At 40.4% G+C, this 24,238-nt stretch overlaps 1 protein-coding gene and 1 long non-coding RNA gene across 2 annotated transcripts; both read right to left on the bottom strand.

Moving 5' to 3' along the window:
• Positions 1-9,750: 9,750 nt before the first annotated feature.
• On the bottom strand, positions 9,751-11,374 carry LOC130465907 (uncharacterized). Its single transcript, XR_008925925.1, has 3 exons — positions 11,083-11,374; positions 10,707-10,768; positions 9,751-10,072 (listed from the first exon to the last, which is right to left on the bottom strand). It is a non-coding gene; the product is annotated as an uncharacterized lncRNA (long non-coding RNA).
• A 1,607-nt stretch (positions 11,375-12,981) lies between these two features.
• Positions 12,982-14,160, bottom strand: LOC130465399 (uncharacterized). The gene has a single exon (XM_056834142.1). The coding sequence runs from the start codon at positions 14,158-14,160 to the stop codon at positions 12,982-12,984; it is 1,179 nt and encodes a 392-aa protein (XP_056690120.1).
• Positions 14,161-24,238: the final 10,078 nt, after the last annotated feature.

The following is a 24,238-nucleotide window of genomic DNA, read 5'->3' as shown; positions in this document are numbered from 1 at the left end:
TAGGACAAATACATACGGGCATTTGTGGGCCTATGAGATCGAAATTAGAGGTCATTTCAGTTACTTCATAACAATTACGGACAATTTTAGTAGATATGGCTATGTTTACTTAATGAAACACAAGTCTGAATCGTTTGAGAACTTCTGAGAATTTCAAAATGAAGTAGAGAACCAACTTAACAAGAAAACCAAAGCTCTAAGATCGGATTGAGGAGGTGAATATCTTATCCATGAGTTTGATCACCATCTTAAGGAATGTGGCATTCTTTCTGAATTGACTACTCCGAGGACACCTCAATGAAATGGTGTGTCGGAACGGAAAAATAAGCTGGACCTTACTCGATATGGTAAGGTCAATGATGGGTCAAGCCTAACTTACTTTACAAATTTGGGGACATGCGTTGAAAATAACATCACTCACACTGAATTTATTTCCGTCAAAAGCTATTAAAAATACTCCATATGAATTACGGACTAGGAAACTGCCAAAGTTGTATTTTCTCAAAATTTTGGTTTACGAAGCATATGTCAAGCGATTAATTTCGGACAAGCTAGCACCAAAATATGAAAAATGTTTCTTCGTTGGTTCTCCAAAAGAAACTAATGGTATTACTTCTACAATAAGTCAGAGAATAAAGTATTCGTTTCTCGTGACGTTGTCTTTTTGAAAAGAAATCACATTTCCAAAATCACAAGTTGGAGAATAATAGACCTCGAAGAGATTCGAGGTGAAAAACGAATCGAGAACTCTTTGGAAGAAGTACAAGATGAATAACCTCCAAGGCCTTTGGAAAAGTTAGTGGGTGTAGTTCCTTAAGACGTTATTGCCCCTTGTAGATCACATAGAACAAAGGTTCAGCCGGACAGATGGACTGGTGTCCTCTTTGAAGGGAATAATGCCCTTGGTCCAAGTCTGCATTTAATTCATTTAATGCTAAGTCTAATAAATGCGGTTCAGTATTAATAGCAAGTTAATTATTTAGTGAGATCAAGTGATCTGAATGCCTAGCTAGAGGCCGCTTCAGTTAAAGTGGAATTAATGTCATTAATACCATATCTTACTCTTGACTAAACCCGTAGGGTCATACAAATAGTACGTTAACGAAACAAGTATTTAGGTGAATATTATATTCAGCAAATACTCTAATTATGGATATTCGGAAATGACGGATGTTGGTTTCAATGGGAGCTAAGCAAACTGCCAAAAGGAAAAGAAAGAATATTTGCCGGAAATGAAGATATTACCGGAAACGGAAATACGGTTCATAACGGAAATATAAATATCATCGAAGTCGAAGATATTGCTGGAAACGAAAATATGGTTAGTGTCGGAAATATTATCGGAAATAGAAATATTACCGGAATAAGAAATATTCCAGGAAACGAAAATATTTTCAAAATCGGAAATATTGTCGGAATCGGAAATATTACCGGAAATATGACATTCCAATGCTGGAGTCTGTAAAGACTTGGCTTGGAAAGTGTTTCTCAATGAAACACTTAGGAGAGGCACAATACATTTTGGATTGGACTAAGCCAAAGTAATTTTATTGATAAGGTGGTGTAGACACCTACTTTTGTCCCCATTACCGAAAATGAAAGGTTCGATGATGAGAACATAAATCTCCACTTGGCAACGCATCTCCTATAAAATAACGAATCTCAATCACCCTTTCATTTCAGCCAAAACTGCTATTTATAAAAACCTGCTAAGAATAGTAACTGCCGTAAAAGGTAGTTGTTAAAAGTGGCAAAGTCATAAAAGATAGAAACCTGTCAGAATTAGGTGTTGCACTCCAACATAAATCCTAAAAGAGATAGAATTTGCATTCCTGGTATAATTCGAAAATAAGAGTTACGTATTAATTAAATTCCTAACGAACCTATAGTTCGTAACGGGCCCAGACGCATTCCGTCATAAGTTAATACGCACTAAAATACTCGGATAAATCTCAAAAGCTCCGTATTCTAAGAGTCCAAATCTGACATAGAACTCGGCCCAGATCCCATTTTCAACGCCTGGATCTGGGCGCTGAAAATGCCTGGGGCCGTTTTATCTCCGGGTTCTTTTTGGATTCGTATCTTAAAATCTATCTTTCCACACACCCTTTTCCTATAAATACAGCCTAAAATCGACGTGAAAAAGACACAATTCCATAACCTGAGTATTGACTCTAGCCTTAAGCCTAAGCCTCACGCTGCGAAATTGATCCGGCGTTCTGTCGCAATCGACCCAAAAGTCGAACAGAACGCGTCCTGCCCCTTGTAGCTTGATGAATTAAGCCTAAATACTGGAACATTGCTTAGAAACCCGAGATTCGTTAAATAAAAGGAGAAATACCAAAGCCAAGTGGTTAGTTTTCTAAGAACCACAACGCACCTCTCAAGGATGCGTTGTAATGTGTCCCTCATATGATTTAATCGCTTTTATCACCCTTTTATAAAATTGTCAAACTATTAACTTGATTGATCTATCACGCCTAATAAGATAATACCTTGGACAATTGAATTATCATGCTAGGTACCTTAAATCAATCTAAATAAGATAGTCACGATCGATTTAGTGTTATGTGTTACATATTGCTAAAATCAATTCAGAATAGTTTAATAGTTTAACGCATGTCCCTTCAATTATTTATGCTAAGCTAGTAAGGATAACCTGCCTCTGGAGTATTATCGATGAGCACTCCTCTCGGTAGCTACAGTCCCCCGAACTCTCAATCTCTGCCCTGCGGGTGTACGTTGAGCGATCCCCACACCAGGGATCACAAGGGAACCTATGGTCGTCGTGGTCGAACATAATTGCACTCCCTTTATGTCACGATAACCGGGTTTTGTCAGTTTTTTTTCTCATTGTCGTTAAAAACTAAATGGCGACTCCTATATTACTAGTCGATTGGGTGTAACTCAAAGGAAATCCAATTACACTTGATCTGACAACGTCACGCCCACGAGGGACGAGGTCACGCATTAGCCTCGTGCTTTTTCGACCCCCTCACAGTGGCGACTCCGCTAGGGATGTTAATGAAATACTCGTGCTCGTAGGTAATCAAAATAGCCGTAGGGTGAAACGATCCTACCCCGCGTTTATTTCCCTATCAAGTTGGGACAACCTGAAAATCAGCATATTAATGTGAACGGACAGAACCGCATAACGAATCTTGGCTCCCTTGGCGTGTTTCATCTCGGGAGTTGGGAATAAGGATACCCATCGCCACCCGGGGGGTGCATACGCTTCGAATGTTATCCACTCGGCACTTTCGCTAGTAGTACACCTGTCCCAAACCCAGTCGCTCGCCCACTAGGTCCCTCTCATTGGTGCATACCCCCTTGGCTTACATCGTGATTGGTCTCTTGGGACGAAATTCGCTCGTGAATGCACTACCTCGACCGGGGCATGTGTTGGATCGACGATAGAAGAGGTACCAAGCCGGCGCAAATATTACCCATAGAAGCCTATCATAAACTACGTGACATATTATTTTGCTTCATGTTGTAATGTTAGTTATGTGTAGCGAATTATGTGGTTGTGTGTGACAAATGATACTAGAAAACCAACGACCCTAAAAATTGCCCAAACATTCATAAACACCAATTGGCCAAAGAGTTATACCAAAATACGTGTTCCATAGCCCCGGGCGATCGCCACAAAAATAAGCGACGCCTAGGACAGCCTGTAACGGATCCCACAAAGCTGCACAACGCGTAAAGGACGTTATTAGACGAGCACGCAAAATTAAGTCGTATATACGAAAAAAGGATACGCGAACAGAATACGAGTACCAGTCAGGGACGCATTTTCAGCGCCCCTGGCTGGGCGCCAATCATTTTCAACTCCCAGAGTTGGGCGCTGAAGTTGCTGCCTGGCCTTTTGGTCAGGCACAGCAGCCTCGATACCCGCGCATAAAGTATACGTAGCAAAAAAAAATTCGTAACAAATTTGCTACGAGGACGTATGGAAAAAGGCACTCGGTTCTAAGAACGACTTATAAAATAAACAACTCCGTGTGTCGTCATTAGGCCTCCTATGATGACAATGTTCGGCACCAAAACCGAGCATGCTAATTAAAATAACTTTGAAAGTCACACGGGCAAATGTTTCGAAAATCCAAAGAATGACCAAAAGAAGAGCCAAAAGTGTACCAACAAAAGTGAGAATAGAAAACCAGTAGAAAGAGTCAGAAGTCTAGACTAAGTAATGCTTAACTTTGGGCCTAAACTTTAGCTTGTCTTATGCATAGGGCTGGTTTTGCCACTTGGCGTCGATCTGAAAATCAAAGGTTTGTGCGTCTCGAAGCTACATCACCAACACAAGGTCTAGTAACTCCAAGCTCCATCCGTCATTCCCCCTTTCAAGGATCTCCGCCTCTCCAACCTCGATTCGCACCCTCAAACACTTCCATGGAAGAATTACGAGACCAAATGGTCCAAATGACCCAACTTATGAATCAATTGAAAATGGAAAACTAATCCTTAGCAGCTGCGTAAGCCAAAAATGACCTCGATAACGAGAAGAAGATCGAAAAAATGGTTCTGCAGCAAACCATGGGGAGCAAGCATTTCTCCCTCGATCCTAAACCTTTTCTCGGCAAACTACCGGAAAAGTTCAGCTCATCTGACTTACCAAAGCTCAAAGCCACGGACAATCCCCGTGATCATCTCTTGAGCTTTGTGAATGCCATGAACTTGAAAGGTGTGGACAAGTCCATGTGTTTGCCTGCTTTTCCTTTGTCCTTGGAACCTGTGCCACTCAAATGGTACTACCACCAGGACCCTAAGCTCTTCCCCACTTGGGAGGACTTTGTCAATGTCTTCGTCAAGCAATACTCGTCAAACATGGATTTTCAAGTCACCATGCGCGAGTTGAAAGTCCTCTTCCAAAAGAAAAATGAAGGTTTCACGACCTATTTTGCTAGATGGAGAGACCAAGCGGCCCAACTAATCAATAGGCCTCCTGAAACTGAACTGGTCCAAAAATTCATTGACAACCTAGACCCAGCTTATAAACAAAACCTTAGGTACTTGGGCCTTGATACCTTCAAAAGGGTTTATGATGTAGGAATAAAGATCGAGGATGACCTCGCAAAAAAAATACAAAGCAAGCCTGCATACAAAAGTAACACCTACAACAGAGGCCACACGCCTCAAACCCAAGAGGTCCACGCCGTAGAAGAAACCCCAACCCGAAGGAGCCCTGGAAGGTGGACCCGAGATCGAAAGTTTGCCCCACTCGGGTCGACTCTGGTACAAGCCTTCCAAAGACTAACCAATCAAGGAAAGCTAAGGCCCATAGGGCCCCACACACGACCCTTCATTCAAAAACAAATATTGGGTCGAGGGCACCTATTGCAAATTCCATCAAGGAAATGGGCATGATACTGAAAACTGCTGGAATCTAAAAAACATGATCCAGGATATGATAGAGGATGAAGTAATACCTCTCCCTAACATTGGCAAACCCAACAAAAATAAGAGCCCACTCGGTTCTTGAAACATCTCTCTCGATCAACCAGAAAATAAGAACTTTGACCCTACGGTGTATATTACGCCTCAAGGTGCACCACTCGCCATGGTCCCTAGGGATCAAATCGAGAGAGAAGTGTGCGGTGTGTGGGATGATGATGCTGAAGATGTCTACCTGTCTCAAGTATCGGGCCAGGACCTCTTTACTGAAACTTGGCCCGGGTATGCTCCCATCGACACCACCCCTCAAGAGTCCGAAGTTGACAATCTCACTCGGTCCGGAAGGGTATACCAACAGGATATTCGCCCACCTCCCGGGGACGACATCCCAGTCAGACAGACTCCTGAAAAAATACGGCACACCACCGTCGCAGAAGTCATCGAAAATCCTCTCTTGAAGCAACTAAAAAGAACTAAAGCCGAGATTACCATCTGGGATCTCATGTGCACTTCAAAGGAACATCGTGAAAAACTTATTCGCTAACTTGACCTCATCTCAGTCCCTACGGATATCACACCTGACTCGTTGGTTAACCACGTCACAAGAGATGTTGAGGAAAAAGCAATAATTTTTACTGACAAAGACTTACCTAAAGAAGGAGGCGCCCACAAGAAGGCCCTCTATCTAGTGGTTGGATGCAAAGGACAAAACATCCCTCTAGCACTCGTAGATAACGGTTCAGCGGTAAATGTTTGCCCATTGCGAACCGCCCATTGCTTGGGGCTAGGAAGCGATGACTTCCAAACCTCCACACAAGGGGTACGAGCTTATGATAACTCTCGAAGGCCTATGTTGGGAAAAATCAACCTCACAATACAAACCGGGCCTGTGGCACGTACCACGGAGTTTCAAATAATCGACATCAAGCCCACTTTCAACCTCCTCTTAGGACGCCCTTGGCTCCACGACTTAGGAGGTGTGGCTTCTACCTTGCACCAAATGGTTAAACTTAACCATAACGGGGTAATTCTAGAAATACGTGCCCCTCCTCTCGACGTCAGTTGTACTATGGTTGGAACGGCCGAAACTGCAGAAGACCTTTACGGTTTTCAAGTGGATGAAGCCATCCAAGTCATTGAGGACTATAATTTAGCATTTCTATATCCGCGTGCATCCCGGGTCATCCCTAAAATATTGCTAGCTCAAGGCTATTTCCCGGGAACTCCATTGGGCATAAGGAAGAAGAACTACATGTTCCATCCCTTACCCAACAAATCTACTCCCTTTGGCCTAGGCTATGAGCCAACGGAGGAAGATATTGCTGACCACTTGTCTAGGCTACGCCTTAAGCCAGCCAAGACAAAACAAAGCCCCCTTCTTCCCCCATATCAAAGAACCCTTAACGGTATGTTTGTCCGGGAAGGAGAAGAACACCCATGCTGTGACTTCCCTGAACCCTTCGTTCAGGATGGCCTGCTAAAACCCGGATTTGAAATTTTCCATGATTGTCATACTTTGGATGAGGCACCCCACCTCACCAAGACTGAAACAGCTGAAATATTGGACAACCAAGATCTATGGACATTGTTTAACGAATCGAGGCCTATGGAGGACGAGACTGTGATAACTACCCTAGCTCTACAAGATGAAGGTTTCGATCCAAATCGGTTAATCGCTCCTACATTAACACTAGAAGAGGCCGAGAACGGATGGGTGAAGACATGTCAGTGGGTCGACTCAAAGGGAATAGAGTTCAAAATGAGTACAGGCGAAGGACCAAGGTTCTACGAGACTAAACCCAAGGCTTGAGCCGTAGAGAGCACTTTAGCAAAACGCCTAGTAGTTCTTTAGATGATAGAAAGAATAAAGCTTTAGATATGGTCCTAAGAACCCTTAGAATATTGATTAATTCAGTGTGTTTTCCTTACTTTCCAAATTAATAAAGGCGTAAATTTTCTCCTAAAATATTATTCTAACGGTAAATAAAGAACTAATCATACTTGCAAATATAAAAATCAAAAAATGTAAGGAAGCGGCCCACTTTAGGCCCAATAGCAAGGCCCACTCGGTCTTGAATCGTGACATCGAAACCAATCCCCGAAAATCCACAAAATAAACCACACCATCCCCTTCATATTTCCAAGACATAAAGGTCAAACCCGTGCAACCCAAAGAAACAAAAAAAAAAATCAAACAATGCAAATGTTGCTCAACAAAAAAAATTCATAAAACATGAACCCATCATCCCCATCATTAACAACACGCACTTCAACCCACCCAAAAAGCCTAGGCAAAGATCTTCATATCTTTCGCACTCTGACTCCATTTTCAAAGCCGTTTCAAGTCACGAAGAGAAAAAATTAATCCAGACGAAAATGCGTCTAACGCTAACAGCCCAAAAAGCTTCCGAAATAGTGTCAAAATTGATTCATGACGAATAAAAAGTAAAATGAAACAAAGAAAAAGAAATAAACGCAAGAACATGTGAAGCAACGCGCCAAGAAATCTCCCCAGGAATCATTTTCAACGCCTAGAGCTGGGCGCCGAAATCTTTAACGCCCCAGCCTGGGCGCTGAATCTCTCTGCTTGCCAAACATTGCCCAGAAGTGCTCGTCATTTTATCCGCACATACAAGGAAAAATAACGAACACTTGGGGGGGTACAGCACGTATTCAGATATACGTACCAAAAAACACATGAAAAGGTTTTTGTGCAAATACATGTACTCAAAAAAATAAAACAAATTTTGGCTTACGGCAAAGCAGCAGATTAAAATAATAATAAAGTTCACTTATTCTACCGTTTCGAATAATATGTTTCCATCTCAGAACATACTTATCAAATTCGGCATCCTAGAATTTATTCTAGCAAGAACTACGCGCGACCTGATTCTAAGTTAAAGTTATTTAACAAGGATACATAGGCAATCCTATTTATGGATTCGGTCCAATCAAAAAAAAAAAAAATATAATGTACATAAATGTTGGAAATGAGCAAAAAAAGAGAGAAGCAAAAGGAAAACAAGAAAAATAAAATCACGCCTTTATTAATATTTAAAAATAAATAAGAAGGAAAACAAAAAAGTGCTAAGGAATGAAAAACAAACACAACTGAAATAAATAAAGGGCACCTACACCCTAACAAGAACTACACTACTCGAGTTCTTCCGGATCATCAAATAAAGTTTTGTAGAGGGCAATGTTCGCAGGGTCCACCTCCACAGGCTTCTGCGATGTCCCTATATCAATCTCCATAAGAACAGGCTCCTTGACACTAACTTCCAAGGATGCCAAGGCCTCAGAAACATTTTCAGTTTGAACAGCTATAGCCCGCTCAGCCTCAAGGGCACAAACAATGGTAGGGGAAGGATTATCAACATCAATTGGATTAGCCACTGGTTCTACTAGGGGCTGAACTTTCCTAACCCATACATTATTCCGGCGACAATCTCCGCGAGAGCTTGCATTTCTTTTGTGAACGGCAGGCCCCTTCGTGTTAGGCACCTTTTTAGGCCTAGAACTGGAACGGGGAGGAACTTCCTTTCGCTTTCGATCAGGACGAGCTTTTACAGCCTTAATACCATGGTCGCGAGGATTAGCAGTATCACGGCTCTCATACTTAGCCCTACCTCGAGGTATCAAAAGCTCAGCCGGCTCTTCATTTCGAGCCTTAGTTCTCACAGCCTTATCATCGGACTTCATCCACAACTTGTAGTTTTCGGAAAGACCCACAAAGCCATCTCTAGCCACGGTCCAACGCGGGAGGCCACCATAATACTTAGCCCACGCTTGAACCCGTGCTTCGGAAAAGACCGCTACTTTAGGTGGTACCGTATCGGAAAACGGGATGGTCTGCCTTAAGCCGTATTGTCGCATGACTCGGTAAGGAAATATGTAAACGGGCCGAGATAGCCCCAACAAAGAAACATAAACTAATGCCTCGGAACCCCCCGTCATATTAGTCAAACCCCACCACGGTACCACCCACTTAATAGAGCATATGCCATGAGTAAAATAGGAGGCCAACTCGGCCTCGTCCTGGCCTTGGTGCAAATACTTTCGGTTACCCAAGGCTATAGGGCGATAATGTTTAGGATCAGCAGGAGCTTCTAGGAGCCTAAGTCGTTCAATGAGCCAAATCTGCAAAAAAACGGGTACGATCAGAAAAATAATAATAAACGAAAGTCCTGCCTGGGGCGCACTTTCAACGCCCAGGACCAGACGCCAGAAATTCCGACCCCCAGCCCGGGGCGCTGAAAATCAGCTCCAGGGAGGGGGCTGTCGAGGCAAACGAAAAAAAGAAAAGAAAAAGAAAATATATGAGTATTACTTTTGTAACGCCCCGACTTCTAAACACCATTAATTAGGTTAATTATCTTTAATTTGCAGCGGAAACCCTAATTTAGTCGGAGCGTCACTTGCCGTATTTCCCTCGTGGAAAATACAAGGCGACATAACCTTTTTCAATTACTAAATAAACTTTAATAATAAATACTTTTAGCATTTGGTTAATATTAGTATTAAAATCTAACTCAAATCATGAGATCAAACTTAGAGTTTAATTAATACATCCCTTTATTACTAATGACATAATTGTCTCTACTAAACATCGATCGTGAATTTGATGGTTGCATCCTCACTCTAAGGCATCCCATGATCTTCTTCGTACCTAAAACAAAAGCAACATCGTGAGCCGAGGCCCAGTAACATACTACCCTAACAGTGTAAACTCATTTCAATTCATTTTATTTACTTTGCAATCAGGGAGAATAGAACATAGTAAAACATTTTCATAAATGCAATAAAACATCATTTATAACTTGAAACCTTGATAGTTCCCATTATCTTTCTTAAAACCTTCTTTTTACTTGGTAACTGACAGGTTAGCCTTGCGGGACGTCTCCCACCTTGCGATAGTCCTCAAGGAGCACTCTCCCTTGTTGGACATACGCCCGTACCTAAATAGTTTCTCTTTTAGCTTGCGGTAACCCTCAAGGAGCACTCTCCCTTGTTGGGTGTCCCGCGGTACGGCGGTACGTGCACGACCTAGAAATAGTAACCCCACTAACTGCCAGAACCGGTTACACTTTTATTTATCATGTTTCGTATCTTATTCGTAACTCATAAACATCATTCTTATAAAATCATTCACAAACACATTTAAATATCATCATTCATAAAACACACTTATAAACATATTTCATATCCCACAATCCTATAAAAACATATCATTATAAACATATTTCATAATCTCATAAAACACATTTCATAAGGGGATTGTGGGTGTTAGCAATAGATGTTACCTCAACCGTAGTTTATACTTCCTGTTCGATGGATCGTTATTCCTGAGCTCCGAGTTCGATTTCTTTCACAATATTAAATCATTCAATTAAACGATTAATATTTTAAAATTAATACTTTATAATAAGTTTATAAATAATTGAATTTACGAATTATAATTTCATAGTTTTAACGAAAATGTTATTATTAATCAAAATTTCAATCTAAATTCATATTTCATAAATCGATTTTATACGAATATTATTTAAACCAAAACTCTGCCGAAATATATTTATAATATTATCATTAAGAATTTATTTAATTGAAATGTTTAAGTAACCGTTTATTTTTACAAAATAATTAGATTGGTAAATAATTGGGCAAAATAACAAAACTCACTTTGGGAATTTGGGCCAAGGGAATGTGGGCTTAACTTGAGCAACAAAACAAAGTTCCAATTACTGGAACTCGTTTCCTTTGAGGGAAACAGAACACGAAGGAACAGGGGAAGCAGGGGAGGAGGGCACGCGGAGGAGCAGGGAGGAAAAGAGGGAGGTGGTGACCGGAGGTATGGGCGGCGCAAAGGCACGGAACCAGGCCGGAGAGGAGGCGACAGTGATGTGGTTTTGCGGTGGCGGAACTGCAAGGAAAAAGGGAAGGGGGTGGTCGAACGAAACAGAGGAAAAAGTAGGGGGAGGGGTATTTCTGGTCGAACTCGGGGCGGCGCAGCAGCCTATCGCCGGGGATTGTGAGGTGGAGGTAGGTTTAGAAGGTGATGTGGTGGCCGGAGTGTGGTCGTTGTGTGGCGTGGGTGGTGCGGTAGATGCGAAGGAGCAAGGCAGGGGAGGGGAGTTGCGGGGCTGCGAGGAGAGGAGGGCAATAAGGGGTGGCTTCAGTGGTGGTGGATGCTCGAGGTGATGCTAGGCAGCCGTGATAGTGGTGATTGACAGGGGTTTTGGTGGCGGCAGCCACCGATGATGGTGGTGGTGGTTTCAACTGAATTGAATTTGAAATTGGTTTGGTTATTGAAATTGGAGTTGATTGTATGAAGAATTGGGGCAGATTGTTGCTTTAATTTATAGTTTTAAGTAGAGTGAAAGAGAAGCTGGAGTGCTTGGGGAGCAAGGCATGAACAAGGACTGAAATGAGGGAAGAGAGGAATGAAGAAATTTCTTCATTCTTGCACGTGAAGAGAAGGAAGAGAAGAGAAGTGGAAATTGTGTTTCTTAGGGGTATTTCGGTCATTTCACAAAATTAGGCAAATTTCTGAATTTTAATTGCTATTTTAGGAAATTACTAAATATATAAATGTTTAATTAAAACAAAGTCTCGTAAAATATATCGTTAACGAAAAATAAATAAATTTTCGTTTATAAATTTATCATTTAAAATAAACCGTAAAAACGTTTAAAATAACGAAATTTTTAAATTATTTCTAATAATTGAAACGAAATTACGTTAATAAAATATTATTAATTTTTAATAAACGAGTTTAAAAGTTTCGGGGTATTACATTCCTACCCCCTTAGAAAAAGTTTCGTCCTCGAAACTTGAATTGATCGTTGAAAGTTGAAAATATTTGAATAAAAGTACCAAGATCTCACAATTTCATTCCAATTCCGACATTGTCTAGCCTACATTCCGCCATCTTCTTTAATGACTCTGCTTCAACTCAAGACCTAGAATCGAAGAGTAAAGAATACAAAAGGGGCAAAATTATATATCGACCCTTAATCGTCATTAAGGTCAATTACATTCTGCCAGCATCTTTCGTACCTCCACTTTACTTCATAAAATAGGATCGAGGAGCAGAGAACATAAAAGGGGCAAACTTGTTAGCTTAGACTAGGCTCCCATTTTACTTTGTGATATCTTGTTTGAAAATATTTTTCTTACCAAAAATAGTAATATTTAATGCAAAATTTATGACTTTGAAAATGAGAATAAATATTTATCTAACAATTGCAATACTCAAATAATTCGTAAAAGTCATTTATTATAACAATCTCATACTCTGAGCTCAGGAGAACCTCCATCGAAGACGACTTTCATACGTAACGATTTGTTATTACCAATACAATCATGTCAGCATAAACATAATTCATAAAGCATATCTTAAACACATAATTCTTTAATTGAAAATTTCATACATAAGCATAACATTCATATAACTAATGATGGTAATACATCTTAGTTTGATACTTGATTAACGCATATTACTTTCAAAATTTCCATCATTTAGTTTAGACTATTTCTTCTAGATGTTCGATCACGCGTTTTCAAAAGATCATTCATTCTTTACTCCATAGTAGCGAAGTCGTCATTGTCATTTGCGTCATCGCCTTTTCCTTGCATTAAAAACACTCTTCCATTCGAAGTTGCTCCACGTGGGGGATTACGGTTGAAATTTGTAGTGCCACCATTTCCTTTGTTTTCATCGTTTCTCCTATCACCTTGCTCTCGATGTATTTGCGGACAATCTCTGATTTGGTGATCTTTGCTACCACATTTGAAGCAATCTCGCGTACCAATTCGACATTCTTTCTCAGTATGGTTCCATCTTCCACACTTGGCGCATCCACGATTCTTGTTGAAGCTTTGGTTTCCGTTATTCCCTCCTTGATAGCTGACATTGACATTTTGTTTCTTATTGTTCGGTTGATTTTCTTCGAAGCTCCCTTTTCGTTTTCCATATGTTTCTTCTCGAAGCTTGATAATTCTTTCGACGTTAATTGCTCGATCGTACAACTCTTGGAAAGTGGAAATTCTAGAACTCGAAAGACGATCACGGATCTCAATGCTTAATCCTCCTTCAAATCGATTCATCCTTTGCCTATCAGTAGTCACCAGGTCAGGGGCAAATCGAGCAAGCTCATTGAATTTCACTGCATATTCCAGAACATTCTTCTTTCCTTGACTCAATTTGATAAATTCCGATTCCATTTGCAGTTGCAGAGAATAGGGATAAAATTGTTCCCGCATAGCTTTCGTCAGTTTTTCCCAACCAAAACCAGGCTCATTTTGGATTCCTTTAACACTTTTCCACCACAGGTTGGCTTGTCCTTTCAAGTAAAAGACAGCATAGTTGACCTTCCATTTCTCGGGGCATTGAGTTGCATCAAATAATTTCTCCATATCGCTAATCCATTCCTCAAATTCAGTAGGGTCTGGTTTGCCATCATAGGTAGGGGGTTTATGAGAAGCGAACTTCTTGAACATGTTGGAGCATTCTTCTTGCTCTGACCTTGGCTTTTGACGATTTCCTTGCAGAAGTTCCGACATTATCAATCTCATTAAATCCATTCGATTATCGCTTGTTTCTCCTGGAGTGTCCCCGAAAATGGGATCCTTGCGCAATTCTTCAATTCTTTCTTGCATTCCTCCCAGCGCTAATGCAGATTTGTGATTACCATTGCCATCGTTAACATCGTTATCGTTTCTAGTGCCGTCAATAGGAATATTTCCGCTTGAAGTCATCGCCGATCTGATCGCAAGGATACAACACTTCAGATAATCTTTTCTTCTTGAAATTAGACTAAGAAATTCTGCAAATCATAATAAAGAAAACATTCCCGTTGCGTTCCCCGTCCTATCACTCACACTCATTTCATTTTAACTTAGCATGATTTTAACTTATTCTTTTTACTCATTCCTTAAAATTCTTGCTTAAAACCTAGTAAATTTTTATTTCGTGCAAAACCCGTAAAGTTTAGCACTTATGGTCGCAGAACCTTGGCTCTGAATACCAAACTGTAACGCCCCGACTTCTAAACACCATTAATTAGGTTAATTATCTTTAATTTGCAGCGGAAACCCTAATTTAGTCGGAGCGTCACTTGCCGTATTTCCCTCGTGGAAAATACAAGGCGACATAACCTTTTTCAATTACTAAATAAACTTTAATAATAAATACTTTTAGCATTTGGTTAATATTAGTATTAAAATCTAACTCAAATCATGAGATCAAACTTAGAGTTTAATTAATACATCCCTTTATTACTAATGACATAATTGTCTCTACTAAACATCGATCGTGAATTTGATGGTTGCATCCTCACTCTAAGGCATCCCATGATCTTCATCGTACCTAAAACAAAAGCAACATCGTGAGCCGAGGCCCAGTAACATACTACCCTAACAGTGTAAACTCATTTCAATTCATTTTATTTACTTTGCAATCAGGGAGAATAGAACATAGTAAAACATTTTCATAAATGCAATAAAACATCATTTATAACTTGAAACCTTGATAGTTCCCATTATCTTTCTTAAAACCTTCTTTTTACTTGGTAACTGACAGGTTAGCCTTGCGGGACGTCTCCCACCTTGCGATAGTCCTCAAGGAGCACTCTCCCTTGTTGGACATACGCCCGTACCTAAATAGTTTCTCTTTTAGCTTGCGGTAACCCTCAAGGAGCACTCTCCCTTGTTGGGTGTCCCGCGGTACGGCGGTACGTGCACGACCTAGAAATAGTAACCCCACTAACTGCCAGAACCGGTTACACTTTTATTTATCATGTTTCGTATCTTATTCGTAACTCATAAACATCATTCTTATAAAATCATTCACAAACACATTTAAATATCATCATTCATAAAACACACTTATAAACATATTTCATATCCCACAATCCTATAAAAACATATCATTATAAACATATTTCATAATCTCATAAAACACATTTCATAAGGGGATTGTGGGTGTTAGCAATAGATGTTACCTCAACCGTAGTTTATACTTCCTGTTCGATGGATCGTTATTCCTGAGCTCCGAGTTCGATTTCTTTCACAATATTAAATCATTCAATTAAACGATTAATATTTTAAAATTAATACTTTATAATAAGTTTATAAATAATTGAATTTACGAATTATAATTTCATAGTTTTAACGAAAATGTTATTATTAATCAAAATTTCAATCTAAATTCATATTTCATAAATCGATTTTATACGAATATTATTTAAACCAAAACTCTGCCGAAATATATTTATAATATTATCATTAAGAATTTATTTAATTGAAATGTTTAAGTAACCGTTTATTTTTACAAAATAATTAGATTGGTAAATAATTGGGCAAAATAACAAAACTCACTTTGGGAATTTGGGCCAAGGGAATGTGGGCTTAACTTGAGCAACAAAACAAAGTTCCAATTACTGGAACTCGTTTCCTTTGAGGGAAACAGAACACGAAGGAACAGGGGAAGCAGGGGAGGAGGGCACGCGGAGGAGCAGGGAGGAAAAGAGGGAGGTGGTGACCGGAGGTATGGGCGGCGCAAAGGCACGGAACCAGGCCGGAGAGGAGGCGACAGTGATGTGGTTTTGCGGTGGCGGAACTGCAAGGAAAAAGGGAAGGGGGTGGTCGAACGAAACAGAGGAAAAAGTAGGGGGAGGGGTATTTCTGGTCGAACCCGGGGCGGCGCAGCAGCCTATCGCCGGGGATTGTGAGGTGGAGGTAGGTTTAGAAGGTGATGTGGTGGCCGGAGTGTGGTCGTTGTGTGGCGTGGGTGGTGCGGTAGATGCGAAGGAGCAAGGCAGGGGAGGGGAGTTGCGGGGCTGCGAGGAGAGGAGGGCAATAAGGGGTGGCTTCAGTGGTGGTGGATGCTCGAGGTGATGCTAGGCAGCCGTGATAGTGGTGATTGACAGGGGTTTTGGTGGCGGCAGCCACCGATGATGGTGGTGGTGGTTTCAACTGAATTGAATTTGAAATTGGTTTGGTTATTGAAATTGGAGTTGATTGTATGAAGAATTGGGGCAGATTGTTGCTTTAATTTATAGTTTTAAGTAGAGTGAAAGAGAAGCTGGAGTGCTTGGGGAGCAAGGCATGAACAAGGACTGAAATGAGGGAAGAGAGGAATGAAGAAATTTCTTCATTCTTGCACGTGAAGAGAAGGAAGAGAAGAGAAGTGGAAATTGTGTTTCTTAGGGGTATTTCGGTCATTTCACAAAATTAGGCAAATTTCTGAATTTTAATTGCTATTTTAGGAAATTACTAAATATATAAATGTTTAATTAAAACAAAGTCTCGTAAAATATATCGTTAACGAAAAATAAATAAATTTTCGTTTATAAATTTATCATTTAAAATAAACCGTAAAAACGTTTAAAATAACGAAATTTTTAAATTATTTCTAATAATTGAAACGAAATTACGTTAATAAAATATTATTAATTTTTAATAAACGAGTTTAAAAGTTTCGGGGTATTACAACTTTGCGCGAATAAACGATCGATTACCTGCAGCAATAGGGGGCTCCCCCTAAAAATTTCAGACTTGGCATCCTTTTTCAACTCATCCGCACTCAGTAAGGTCTCGGCAACAACCAACGGCATAATGGAATAGCAACTTTCCATCTGGCTGATCAAGGGGATCAACCTTATGTCACCAAACTCGCCATTGTTATTCGACAGTAAATAATGGTTCAACAAGCAGAATACAAGTGCTCGAATATTCAATTTCTGTTCGGTCATATTTTTACTAGGTCTAAAGTGATGCTTTACAAGCTTTGCCAAATTAACCTTATCACCCACAACGATCTCAGCGAGCATGTTAGCATCTAGTCCTAGGAAAGCCCTTATGGTTGTTTTACCCTCTTCAACAGTGCCAGGGGTAGCAGGAGTAGCATTGGTAGGATAACCAAGGATCGCGGAAAATTCATCTGGCAAAGGGCATACTTCATTGCCCCGAAAGACAAAAACATGGTGATCAGAATCCCAAAAGTCTAGGGCCGCATATAGAAAGTTATAATCAATATTAATTTGTTGTAAGCCTAAGAATGCCTCTAAGTGGTATCCTTTCAACAAAGCCTTTTCTGTGGGATTAATGGCTCTTAGCCAGCGCCTAACAACTCGTTGGAGGGAGAAAGGAGGAATCGACATGGCAAGATCAGGGAAGAATAAAAGCTAAGCAATTGCAAAAGAGAGGAAGATTGAGAGTGGTGAAAAAGAAAGACGTACTTGACCCCTATATATACACGAAAGCATCAAGTGACATCCTGATCCCATTCGGAAACGCGTTAAGAAATCCGGGAACTGCCAACATAGAATTTCCAGCGCCCAAGGCTGGGCGCCGGAATTTTAAACGCCTGGCCATGGGCGCCGGAAATGTAGCCTAAGGTCCGGATCCTTCAAAACGCGGAGCAGGAAAGGACTTAAAACCGTGTTAGTAGACACGAGGCCCTGTTGTAATCAAGATCAAGCCCAAAGCACCTTTAGAGCCCGAATAGTGAAAACAAATGTTAAAGCTTGTCGAAACTTAGACTCATATCAATAAAAAAATATGTCTACATTTTTCAAGGCAATATAGAAAAAATAAAAATCAAGGTCATTCTTCGAAACACAAAAACAAAAAAATCAAGTTGTTGGTTTCTCAAATTAAAAAGCGTTTATTTGTCAAAAAGGTCAATCCGGGCCGAAGTAAGCTCGACGTATTAATTATTGAAATGAAGCAAAACTTTGTCGCCCGGAAAATGAAGTCGCACTCCACGACTTCATCAAAGTAGCATACCACTACAAAGATCGCTCGCACTTACGAGCACGATCCCGGCCAAACGCGATCAAGGACATTACAAAATGCGTATCCCCAAGGAACTTCTTTGACAAGAAATGACCGTCAAGCACGAGTGCTTGGGGGATCGAAAGAAAATATATATTTCAAAAGAGAGTATGAAAAGTTAAAGCAATATTCCCAGACTACGTTGTACGAAGTCCCGTGTTTGGGTAATCTCAAAAGATAAAACCGGATTACGACCTTAAGACAAAGGTCGTCGTTGATACTTATACATAGTCCCCTAATCAAGGACCCAGGTAGTGGAAAAATTGAGCCGTAAAGACTAGCTCAAAACTATGAAAGATGATGACCACGAGACAATGGTCCGTCTAAGCACGTTGTCAATCCACATTCAAGTTGCAACTAAATCCGAGCATCCCTCGAAAGAATTCGCTCTTACAAAAATGAATAAAAAGAAATTCTCAAAAGAAATCACAAGAACAAATAGGGACTTTCCCACCTCAATCGGGCAAGATCGCGGCACATACCACGCGAGTCCCAAATCGAAAAGACGAATTCAGGTTCGCTCACCTCCAGCGGGCGGGGCGTCCACCCTTAGCGGACAGGGCTCGCCCACCTTCAGCAGGCGGGGTCTGCGTCACTAACCGCGCAGGTCCTCAGTTTTCGAAAATGAAAAGAAAATAAATTCTTCAAAAACAAAAACAGGCTCGCCATCTTCAGCCGGTGGGGTCTACGTCACAAACCGCGTAGGTCCTTATTTTCAAAACATCGAAACAGATTCGTCCACTTCTATCGGATGGGGCGTCCACCCTCAGCGGACAGGCTCGCCCACCTTCAGCGGGCGGGGTCTGCGCCACTAACCGCGCAGGTCCTTAGTCGCTGCCGCGATAACTTTTCCTGGTTTATCTTTTTCCAAAAATTAAAAGATGGTTTATCTTTTTCCAAAAATCAAAAGATGGTTTATCTTTTTCCAAAAATCAAAAGATGGTTTCCCTTTTCCAAAAACCATAGGATGGTTTCCCTTTTCCAAAAATCAAAGGATGGTTTCCCTTTTCCAAAAATCAAAGGATGGTTTCCCTTTTCCAAAAAACAAAGGATTGGTTTTCCGTTTTTCCGAAAAAGAGCGATGTGTTGGATTTTCCTTCGTTTTACGTCCTATAAAAACAAGGGGATTTTCTCGTTTAGCTAACCCTGAAAATGAGAATCTTGAAAATGTTTTACCTCTTGATTAGGCTTGGCCAGGCCTAGTTACACTTTATAGCTTTGATTTCGAAAACATCTTTAGATACTTCCAACGACAAAGTGAGGGAGTTTCTATACTATCAGTTAACAAATTCCAATGATGCGTGAGGAATGTGTTAACACTTCAAGTGATGACCCTTAAGTCAAATGTTATCACTCGGGGGCTCGTGAGACCCTCGCAAAATAGGTCACATACACCATGGCTTGTAGGACGCACTCCGTCTAGTACTTTGACCATCGTCTCATCTCGAGACTCAGTCAAAGTGGGGGCTAACTGTAGACACCTACTTTTGTCCCCATTCCCGAAAGGGAAGGTTCGATGACGAGAACATAAATCTCCACTTGGCAACGCATCTCCTATAAAATAACGAATCTCAATCACCCTTTCATTTCAGCCAAAACTGCTATTTATAGAAACCTGCTAAGAATAGTAACTGGCGTAAAAGGTAGTTGTTAAAAGTGGCAAAGTCATAAAAGATAGAAAACTGTCAGAATTAGGTGTTGCACTCCAATATAAATCCTAAAAGAGATAGAATTTGCATTCTTGGTATAATTCGAAAATAAGAGTTACGTATTACTCCCTCCGTCCCGGAATACTCGACCCGGTTTGACCGGCATAGAGTTTAAGGGACTTGAATTGACTTATTTAATTTAATAGGTAGTAGTTGATAGTGGGGTATTATTTTAATCTAGTTAGTGGGAAATGTGTTAAGAGGTGGGGTTGGGGGAGAGTAGGGGTTGAATTTTTAATTATTTTTTGTATGGAGTAGGGGGTAGGTGGGTTAATAGGGGTGGAGTGAGAAATAATATAATATTGTTAGAGTATTCCCATTTTTAGAAATAGGTCAAGTATTAAGGGACGGCCCGATAAGGAAAACAGGTCAAGTATTCCGGGACGGGGGGAGTAATTAAATTCCTAACGAACCTAGAGTTCGTAACGGGCCCAGACGCATTCCGTCATAACTTAATACACACTAAAAGACTCGGATAAATCTCAAAAGCTCCGTATTCTAAGAGTCCAAATCTGAAATAGAACTCGGCCCAGATCCCATTTTCAACGCCTGGATCTGGGCGCCGAAATCTTCGGCGCCCAAGCCTGGGCGCTGAAAATGCCTGGGGCCGTTTTATCTCCGGATTCTTTTTGGATTCGTATCTTAAAATCTATCTTTCCACACACCCTTTTCCTATAAATACAGCCTAAAACCGACGTGAAAAAGACAAAATTCCATAACCTAAGTATTGACTCTAGCCTTAAGCCTAAGCCTCACGCTGCGAAATTGATCCGGCGTTCTGTCGCAATCGACCCAAAAGTTGAACAGAACGCGTCCTGCCCCTTGTAGCTTGATGAATTATGCCTAAATACTGGAACATTTCTTAGAAACCCGAGATTCGTTAAATAAAAGGAGAAATAGCAAAGCCAAGTGGTTAGTTTTCTAAGAACCACAACGCACCTCTCAAGGGTGCGTTGTAATGTGTCCCTCATATGATTTAATCGCTTTTATCACCCTTTTATAAAATTGTCAAACTATTAACTTGATTGATCTATCACGCCTAATAGGATAATACCTTGGACAATTGAATTATCATGCTAGGTACCTTAAATCAATCTAAATAAGATAATCATGATCGATTTAGTGTTATGTGTTGCATAAGAATAGTTTAATAGTTTAACGCATGTCCCTTCAATTATTTATGCTGAGCTAGTAAGGATAACCTGCCTCCGGAGTATTATCGATAAGCACTCCTCTCGGTAGCTACAGTCCCCCGAAATCTCAATCTCTGCCCTGCGGGTGTACGTTCAGCGATCCCCACACCAGGGATCACAAGGGAACCTATGGCCGTCGTGGTCGAACATAATTGCACTCCCTTTATGTCACGATAACCGGGTTTTGTCAGATTTTCTCATTGTCGTTAAAAACTGAATGGCGACTCCTATATTACTAGTCGATTGGGTGTAAACTCACAGGAAATCTAATTACACTTGATCTGATAACGTCACGCCCACGAGGGATGAGGTCACGCATTAGCCTCGTGCTTTTTCGACCCCCTCAGAGGTGGTAGCTTCGTTCAATATGATAGAATCCAAGAGAGATCATTTACCCATGACACATGGCATATATCTAAGAAAGACTCAGTGTCCTAAAATATCTGATGAGCATAGAAAGATGAGTACGATTTCATATGCTTCGGATTTTGGATCTATCATGTATGCCGTACAAGGCCGCATTGGACTGCTGACAAGAATATCCTAAAGTACCTGAAAATGACAAAGGGTCAATTTCTTGTCTATGGTGGAACTTATTATTTGATTGTTAAGGGCTATACGGACGCAAGCTTTCAAACCGACATAGATGGTTTCAGATCACAGTTTGGTTTTATGTTCTGCCTTAATGGCGGAGCAGTAAGCTGGAAAAGTGCTTAAGAAAAGCACTATTGTGGATCCGACAACTGAAGTCGAGTACATAGCCGCCTCAGAAGAAGCAAAGGAACCTGTTTGGATTCAGAATTTCATAGAACAACTTGAGGTTGTCCCCTCCGTAAAGGGACCAATGCCTTTATATTGTGATAATTGTGGAGCCATTGCTCAGACAAAGGAGCATATGAGCCATCAGAAAGTCAAACACGTACTTCGGAGATTTCACATACTTCGAGAAATTATTGAACAGAAAGAAATCGAGATTTGCAAGGTTGGGACTTATAACAACGTCGTGGATCCATTGACCAAACCGTTTCCACAAGTGATCGAAGCACAACGCATATAAAGCAACCATGGGAATGAAGAATATTGGAGAATGGATTTGATTTCTTAGGTTTTTTTAAAACATTTGTTGGATATATGTTTTAAAAAATTGGTTTAACCAATTAATATTATGAAATTCTATTTTCATATTCATTTAATTTTGGTTTAGCATTAAATGATAAAGTCCAAGTGATTTAAAAAATTCAAATGGGATATCAAGATTTGGATTCTTTGGTAAAAAAAATGCCCATAAGTGAACGTGAAGTCACAAAAGGATCCCTTATTTAGGTGATTGAATGGTTGGACAAACAATGACTAATGAAGATTATATTGCAATTAGATTTAAAGTTCAGTTTCTTGAACTAGATGGGACTTGGATGTCATAAATCTTTTGCATAGATACTTATTGGAATTCATATCGGATTGACCATAAAAATACTATAAGAGATTAAAGTCATGTCATAAGTCGCTCTCATTAATGGTGATTAGAACCATTCCTCAAAACATGAGTAATTATGATTACTTGTTTAAAGATTAGTTCTTTTTGATGCTTGCTAAACGTCACACTGTAAAAGGAGACTATAAAAGCAGTATTCAGGCTTACTATGAATCAAAATAAGTCTTTCATAGATTACAACATTGGATTGGCCTCCTATTGTGATAGGATATGGTGTTGTTGTGTAACAAGGCCTCTCTGAGAGTTAGATACTTTGAAAATGCATTGCCGTGCTCAAAATGGTTAAGGCTTAACATTCTGTATAAGTTTAACAGTTGAACAATGGATGGCTTGGATCTTACATTATGATCAACAAGTAACACTAAGTGACAAAAGAATGCGAATGCACACTTGTCTAGAGGACAAATGGGATACTGAAGGAAACGTGTCTTTCACCCAAGATGCATTTGTCTAATACCAAGGTTCAGATTAATTACGACTAATTATCAGTAAGATCAAGTGATAGAAAAAGCTAGTAGAAGAAATGTTTCCGATCACTAAGTTCTAATCCTTATTAGGCTCACAACGTACTATTGACTGAACCTACAAGGTCACAACAATGACATAAAACAGCGTCGGATTAAATGAATTGGAAATTCATTTAATGGCTTTTCGGGAAATTAGTTCTGAAAACGTAAATATACGATGAGACGTGAGATTGTATTAGTATATCGTATTGTGTATATTCGTAAGCTACGCGAAACAAATAATCATATCTAACGACGTTGGATCGTCAAAGTACTATACGATGAGCATTGACAGAAAGGCCATCGGAACGCATACGAGGAGCAGCCCACGAGCCGGAGCGCACAAGAGCAAGGCCCATGGGCGCAGCGCACATGGAAAAGCAGCGTTGGCCCAAGGTCTGATGTTGTGGCGCGCACGGCATGCTACGAGCAAGCAACAACAGTGCTGGCCTAGGGCGCGGCCCACAGCCCAGCTAATGTGTGCGTGCTCTCGTGTGCGCATGGGGTTGTTGGTCGTCCTTGTGCTTCCAAACCTTGGGTGGTTAGAAAGTTTAAGTAAATAGGTTATTTGAATAAACTTTCTCTATACCGTTTTCCATAGAACATACACACTCAGCCCTAGAGACACATAGAACACTAATTCTCTATGTGCCTCCGAGTTGAACATTTCCCAAAAAGCTAAACACCCTTGTGGAAGATCTAAGCTATCGGAATCAAGGTGGAACTGAACGTGTCGATGGATGATTGTAGAGGAACTACAAGTGGAGTTCTCGTTCGTGTTTGTAGAGAAAGTGGGAGTACGCACATCTAACGTATGTATTACTTAATCTATACTTTTACGTGAATCCTGGTTTCAGGATTATTTCCGCTATGTTAATTTGATTGACATTAAATCGCAACATCATGAATATGTCGTGGGTGTCATTAGGAGATTTTAATGAAGTTTAATTCTCGCACGAAAAGTTTGGTGGTTATCCTATAAAACAATATAAGGCTGATGCTTATATAAATTGTATGTAAAATTATTGTTTGTCAGATTTAGGTTTCTCAGGCCAAAAACTTGCTTGGACTAACAAACGTCGTATTGGCCAATAATGG

The sequence above is a fragment of the Spinacia oleracea genome, chromosome 1 (genome assembly GCF_020520425.1).
Source record: "Spinacia oleracea cultivar Varoflay chromosome 1, BTI_SOV_V1, whole genome shotgun sequence".
Classification (NCBI taxonomy): Eukaryota; Viridiplantae; Streptophyta; class Magnoliopsida; order Caryophyllales; family Amaranthaceae; genus Spinacia; species Spinacia oleracea.
This window is presented reverse-complemented; position numbering and strand designations above follow the sequence as displayed.

What these genes read in the sequence shown, in the direction of transcription:
- LOC130465399 (XM_056834142.1), bottom strand. Translation starts at nt 14,160, where the DNA reads ATGACTTCAAGCGGAAATATTCCTATTGACGGCACTAGAAACGATAAC.